We start from the raw sequence: 7500 nt of genomic DNA, 5'->3' as shown, positions 1-7500 counted from the left end.
GTTGTTGATGATGAACTCAACAAGCCTTTAAATCACTATAAACAGCATTAGATCTTTTATTTCACAGAAAACAAGAACGTGTGCAGATGTTGTGTTGGGATGTTATTTTACAGACGTCTGACACGTCCCAGACGAACGGAACCACACGTCCTGGTCTCCTGCCTCCGAAAAACCCAGAGCTTTAGACTGAAAACGGTTTGGTTTTTTGTTTACGTTTATTATTTAGATGATTATTTATTAATCGCGGATAGTTTCATCTTCGTCTGGTTTAATCTGAGGTGCAGGAAACCATCACAGTGTCCTGTGGTGTGGTGCGATACACGGATGAGGGAGGAATGGGATGAACAGGATGGAGGGATGATTAAAAGGAGGAGGAGCGTGAGAAGCAGCACTTACAGAGAGCTTAGGCTATGCAGTGAGAGTACCTGAAGGAGAAGGCTGTCCCTTCACCACGCCATTCTTCGTTCGCTCCTCAAAGTTCATCACTTCCTTATAGATCAGCTCTGTGTTTGTGTGTGTGTGTGTGTGTGTGTGAGAGAGAGAGAGAGAGAGAGAGAGAGAGAGAGAGAGGGAGAGAGAGAGAGAGATAGAAAGAGAGAGAGAGAGAAACAAAAATCCATTTAATCATATACTGTAGTTTAGTAGTAATGTTTATTGCATTTCTCTCAGTGAGAAGCACACACACACACTCACACACACACACACACACACACACACACACACACTCATACAAACACACACACGCACTCACACAAACACACACACACACACATACTAACACACACTCACACAAACACAAACACACACACGCATTCACACACACACACACACACTCACACAAACACACACACGCACTCACACAAACACACACACTCACACAAACACACACACACTCACACAAACACACACACTCACACACATACACACACACACACACACTCACACTCATACAAACACACACAGACACACACACACTCACACAAACACACACAGACACCCACACACTCACACAAACTCACACAAACACACACTCACACAAACACACTCATACAAACACACAAACACAAACACAAGCACTCACACAAACACACACGCACTCACACAAACACACACACTCTCACACAAACTCACACAAACACACACACTCTCTCACAAACTCACACACACACACACACACACACACATCAATCTGATCTTTATGTAAAAGTGTTATTATATTAGTAAATTATTTTATATTAACTCCAATATTTTTATCTTTTTTATAAAATGACTAAAACGACTGGTTTCAGTCTCTTCCTACTGTACGTCCAGCTCACACACTAACGCTAACAGTAATCGTGTATCACTCTTATTATGATGTGATGAGATGTGCAGATCTCCTCTATAGCTCTTTATAGTGTGATTAAAACGATCCCATTTAATCCCTGAGCTAAAATTCCAGCGTGTTTATCCCCATCTCTGAGGGATTACAGAAGCCGAGGCCAATCCGACGCGGATTAGCGCTTTACCTTTCCACTCATCGATGGAGTGTTCTCTCTCATCCAGCTGCTTGTCGTAGATCTGAGGAGGAGGCTGGAGGGACAGAAAAAGAGACGGACAAGATGCCGAGGTCAGTTTAAGTTCAGTGAAATGGGAAGGAGCTTAAGTTAAACTCCATTAGGTGACATCATCACTTCTTGTGCTTCAGCACGGTTTAGCAAAAACATAACGGATTTAATCTAAATGCTAATCGGTGTTAGCCGTTATAGTTAGCTAGCTAGCTAGTAAAAGTAAAATTCGACCTAATAAAAAAGGCTGACAATAAAACCGTCGCTTCAGTGCTAGCAAACTTGTGCACTGCTTTGAATTAGCATCACGTTGCTAGCTAGCAAACATAGCTATCGTCTGGTAAATAAGGTAAGTGAGGTAAAAAGTAAACGATTCAGGTGTTGAATAACTGAAAGCTAAAATTGCTAGATTATGGAATTCAATGTGATGTGGTGATGTCACAGGAAGTCGATTAAAAAGAGTGGTGTGATTTAACGCTCGTTCGGACGTAACTTAAAGACTTAGAGATGTTTTGGTTTGTAATTTATTATCACTTCATTTCTTTTCAGTCTTTGTTTTTCAGAGTCTGTCTGTAACAAATAGGTTAGCAAGCAGAGAGAATAAATACAGATAAAAACATTTGGGCGAAACCGCTCCAGAGTAATACATGTTTTAACCAGCTAAACAGCCACAGGCCCCGCCCACTTGTGTTCCAGTGGTTCACTTGAGGCTTATGACGCCAAAGTTCAATTAAAGTTGCCACAAAGTGAAGGTAACAGCTAGCAGAGGCAGGTACATCTTACATGTGTTCTTTGTACTTATCTGATGCTGTAGGTTATGTTAAGTGATGTGTCTGGAACCGGGGTTTGTAGTTACGGCCGGCGGAGTGGGTGGTGTTTGATAGAGAAGGTTCGGTGGAGATGTGTTCATGAATAGCAGTGTTGGGCCGACAGCTGATTTAAGTTAGTATTGAAGTTGTATGTTGGTGTTTTATGGTGAATGTTGGTGTTCGATGTTGAATGTAGGTGTTTGATGGTGTATGTTGGTGTTTTTTACGGTGAATGCTGGCGTTTGATTGTGAAGGTTGATGTTTGATGGTGAATGTTGATGTTCGATGGTGAAAGTTGGTGTTTTTTATGGTGAATGTTGGAGTTTTATGGTGAATGTTGGTGTTCAGTGGTGAATGTTGTTGTTCGATGGTGAATGTTGGTGTTTTTTTTATGGTATATGTTGGAGTTTTTTATGGTGAATGTTGGTGTTTTTTTATGGTATATGTTGGAGTTTTTTATGGTGAATGTTGGTGTTCGATGGTGAAGGTTGTTGTTCGATGGTGAATGTTGATGTTTTTTTTATGGTATATGTTGGAGTTTTTTATGGTGAATGTTGGTGTTTTTTTATGGTATATGTTGGAGTTTTTTATGGTGAATGTTGGTGTTGGATGGATGATGTTGGTGTTGGATGGTGTAATGTTGGTGTTTTTTTATGGTATATGTTGGAGTTTTTATGGTGAATGTTGTTGTTTTCTATGGTATATGTTGGTGTTTTTTTATGGTGTATGTTGGAGTTTTTTATGGTGAATGTTGGTGTTTTTTTATGGTATATGTTGGAGTTTTTTATGGTGAATGTTGGTGTTCGATGGTGAAGGTTGTTGTTCGATGGTGAATGTTGATGTTTTTTTATGGTATATGTTGGAGTTTTTTATGGTGAATGTTGGTGTTTTTTTATGGTATATGTTGGAGTTTTTTATGGTGAATGTTGGTGTTCGATGGTGAATGTTGGTGTTTTTTTATGGTGTATGTTGGAGTTTTTATGGTGAATGTTGGTGTTCGATGGTGAAGGTTGTTGTTCGATGGCGAATGTTGGTATTTTTTTTATGGTATATGTTGGTTGGAGTTTTTTATGGTGAATGTTGGTGTTTTTTTATGGTATATGTTGGAGTTTTTGATTTATGAATGTTGGTGTTCGATGGTGAATGTTGGTGTTCAATGATATTTGTTAGTGTTTTTTTTATGGTGAATGTTGGTGTTCGATGTTGAATGTAGGTGTTTGATGGTGTATGTTGGTGTTTTTTATGGTGAATGCTGGCGTTTGATTGTGAAGGTTGATGTTTGATGGTGAAGGTTGGTGTTCGATGGTGAATGTTGGTGTTCGATGGTGAATGTTGGTGTTTTTTTATGGTGTATGTTGGAGTTTTTTATGGTGAATGTTGGTGTTCGATGGTGAAGGTTGTTCGATGGTGAATGTTGGTGTTTTTTTTATGGTATATGTTGGAGTTTTTTATGGTGAATGTTGGTGTTTTTTTATGGTATATGTTGGAGTTTTTTATGGTGAATGTTGGTGTTTTTTTATGGTATATGTTGGAGTTTTTTATGGTGAATGTTGGTGTTCGATGGTGAATGTTGGTGTTTTTTTATGGTGTATGTTGGAGTTTTTATGGTGAATGTTGGTGTTCGATGGTGAAGGTTGTTGTTCGATGGTGAATGTTGGTGTTTTTTTTATGGTATATGTTGGTTGGAGTTTTTTATGGTGAATGTTGGTGTTTTTTTATGGTATATGTTGGAGTTTTTGATGGTGAATGTTGGTGTTCGATGGTGAATGTTGGTGTTCAATGATATTTGTTAGTGTTTTTTTTATGGTGAATGTTGGTGTTCGATGTTGAATGTAGGTGTTTGATGGTGTATGTTGGTGTTTTTTATGGTGAATGCTGGCGTTTGATTGTGAAGGTTGGTGTTCGATGGTGAATGTTGGTGTTCGGTGGTGAATGTTGGTGTTTTTTTATGGTGTATGTTGGAGTTTTTTATGGTGAATGTTGGTGTTCGATGGTGAAGGTTGTTCGATGGTGAATGTTGGTGTTTTTTTTATGGTATATGTTGGAGTTTTTTATGGTGAATGTTGGTGTTCGATGGTGAATGTTGGTGTTTGATGGTGAATGTTGGTGTTCGATGGTGAAAGTTGGTGTTTGATGGTGAATGTTGGTGTTTCATGATAAACATTGGTCTTTGATGGTTGTAGCTTTTTGAGAGAAATTACGTTGTTGTTTTTTTCCCCTTGCAATGAACAATACATACTGCTGTTGTATCGATTTGGTTGGAGATGAAAAATGACCACAGTTTGGGGGTTGAATGGTGGTGTTTAATAAATAATTTGCTGAAGAAATCTGGTGATTTTAGACAATGTAGTTTGTTGGAGAAAATTTGCTTTAGTTTGATATTGAATCAGATTTTAATGACGATTATTGATGGAATTCTGGAGTTTGAAGATGAACGTTGGCGTGCAGGAGTGTTGAGGATTCAGAGTAGGGGTCTTGAATCAATTACATGAGCAAGTAAAGGGGGAAAAAACAGCTGAAGATCATCTTGAATTATATCAGTCAGTCTAGTAAGAGTGACCACGATTCAACTGCATCACCTGAACCGAGTGACAGTCATGTTTCTCAGCTGCTACGCATTATACTGTACATCCATGTTCACCATGGCAACCTCTTTACCCCTAAAACTCTATCTGTTCCCCATGTAGCCTCTTTATCTGTAATGTCTATATAATATCTATATATTAATATCTGTACAAATCTGTTGGAGATGAGAGAGGTTTGTGGGTGCAGAGCGTATTCTTGGACCAAAAATTTTTATTTACCATGGATATCTGAAGATCTTTGGCCTTCATCAGTAAAAGTGTGACAGTGGAGAAGGGGAGAGAAGAGTCAAACAAGATGAGTTAAATTTTGTTAGATTTCTATTAACTGTATGTTCATTAAAGTTACGGTACATGAGAATAAATCAGCCGGAGTTCACGCGACAGGGTGACCATTCGTACTCCTGACATGTTACACAATCACAATCAAACGACAAACGTTGGTCGTTTCAGAGCCGCTCTCCATCTCCACTTTCCCAGCAGAAGCGTTAGATTATAGACAAAAATAATCTTAAAGCAACTTCTAACTTTCTGTTGGCATTTAGAGCGAAACTCATGCTGGAATTTCTGGAACGTGGGTAAATTAAGACGTACCGTACGAGTGAGCTTATGGGGAAATTTTCCTTCTTAACATACGGCTAGATATATAAATATATATAAATAAATATATATATATTTTGTGAAGCTGGTATGTGTTTCAGTAGGCGGGTTTATGTAAAAATCATCCCACTCCGTTCTGTCTCGAGGCCATCGGGTCAAATAACCGAGCTACGCATGACTCCAGGTTTGCTGATCGATAACACTCGGCGGATCTGATACTCACCGCCTCCACCTCAGACGGATCGTACCACACGTTGATGTAGGGGTGCTGAAGAGCCTCGTCCACCGATATCCGCTTAGCAGGATCGATGATCAGCATTTTAGAAAGAAGATCTCTGGCCTGACTCGCTGCAGAGACACACACACACACACACACACACACACACACACACACACACACACACACACACAGATGTTAAAGTCAACACACTTCTATCAAACATGGGCTGAATATTTAAGGAAGTGAAGGCATTTTATTTTAGCTTTTTCTCCTAATAGGACCTGGTACTGTATGAGCCACAATAGCTAACAAGATGAAGTCAAATAAATCGAATTTTTCTTCCTTAAATGTGAAAGATCTGTTTTTCCAGGACTGCGTATATCTTTTTCAGGCAACAGTGGAAAGAAATAGTGTTTACAAAGTTTTAGCAAATGGTTAATAAGGTTGGAAACTTTCCATGGGAATTAACGGGAATATATGGGAATTAACGGGAATATATGGGAATTAACGGGGAATTTTTAAAAAAAATGCAGACTCTGCATTTGCCTTTAATAAGGAACTTATTAGCGCAGCACACTGCTTACTGGAAGGCCATTGAGGCCAAAACTCCTGCATGTACTTGCATTCTTCCATAACATGCACAGTAACACTTTATTTTCGTGTCATTTAACTAGTTGCTTACATTATTAGCATGAATATTAATAGAACATTGTCTATTTATTAGTACTTATTAAGCACATATTAATGCCTTATTCTGCATGACCTAATTCTACATTCTTAATCGTACCCAATACCTAAAACTTAATAACTACCTTACTAACTCTTAATAAGCAGTAAATTAGGAGTGTTATGACCAAACAAAAATTTTTATCTCTGTTTGTATATGATAGAGTTTATATAAATTTCCCTATATTTCCAAATAATTCCCATAAATTCTTGTATATTTCCATAAATTCCAGTAAAGTTTCCAATTTGGAATATTTCCAAAATTCCCCAGATTAAGTTCCCGTGGAAATTTCCCGGAAACTTTCCGCCCCTTTGCAACCCTAATAGTTCCTGAAATAAACAGATAGTATGCAAAAAAAAAGGCAAAATATGTTCATGTCACTCGCTGTGTTTGTGAGCTGAATCATTTTCCGTGTATGGAATCGACTCGTTTTTAACTGAATCGACTCTTTTTTTAATCAACTCCTAGCACCTTCGAGGTGAATCAAAATCAGGAACGTAATTGTCTCAGACCCGATGAAGACTGTTTAAATCTAATCACAAGAGAATCTTAATGATGACCAACTGACTTATCCCTTACGTTCCCAAACTATGTCACGAGTCGGTGTTTGACTGCAGTATTTTATTGTGTTAGAAAAGTAATTAGTGTTAGTGGTCCTTCGTCGCACGAGAGCTCATAGACACGAGTGTTTTACTCCCACAGACAGTAAACAAAGCAGATTGAACAGACACATGAATCACCTTTGAGTTTGTTGTGCTCGGAATCTGCAGGGAACAGGCAGTCGGGGAACAGCTTAGGGAAAGTGAGGCCAGCGTATTTAGGTCGGTTCTCCACATAGTTCCTCACTGTGGGCTGGAGCTTCTTCATGAACTCGGGCGATGGCGTACCGAGCTGCTCGATCACCTTATTCCACTGATCGATGTCTGAGCAGGACCACAGTTAGGGAAAAAACCAACAAAGAAAATGCCCCAAACATCAACCCTTTACACACAGGACTAATCATGTAAACTCAAGG

At 38.9% G+C, this 7500-nt stretch overlaps 1 protein-coding gene across 11 annotated transcripts in view; it reads right to left on the bottom strand.

The window, feature by feature from the left end:
- mapk10 (mitogen-activated protein kinase 10) overlaps positions 1-7500 on the bottom strand; it is a 39317-nt gene that overhangs the window by 12853 nt on the left and 18964 nt on the right. For 7 of the 11 annotated variants that reach the window (XM_027164728.2, XM_027164806.2, XM_027165298.2 and 4 more), the window contains 5 exons: positions 7226-7408; positions 5762-5886; positions 5161-5184; positions 1509-1572; positions 426-503 (listed from right to left, as the gene is read on the bottom strand). In XM_027164728.2, coding sequence (XP_027020529.1) covers positions 426-503; positions 1509-1572; positions 5161-5184; positions 5762-5886; positions 7226-7408 — 474 coding nt within the window. Of the gene's footprint in view, positions 1-396; positions 504-1508; positions 1573-5160; positions 5185-5761; positions 5887-7225; positions 7409-7500 lie in introns of all 11 variants that reach the window. The other 4 variants (XM_027165256.2, XM_027165370.2, XM_027164883.2 and 1 more) reach the window with 2 other exon arrangements.

This window comes from Tachysurus fulvidraco, chromosome 21 (genome assembly GCF_022655615.1).
Source record: "Tachysurus fulvidraco isolate hzauxx_2018 chromosome 21, HZAU_PFXX_2.0, whole genome shotgun sequence".
Lineage (NCBI taxonomy): Eukaryota > Metazoa > Chordata > Actinopteri > Siluriformes > Bagridae > Tachysurus > Tachysurus fulvidraco.
Note: the sequence above shows the minus strand (reverse complement) of the source record. Positions and strands in the feature narration are given on the sequence as shown.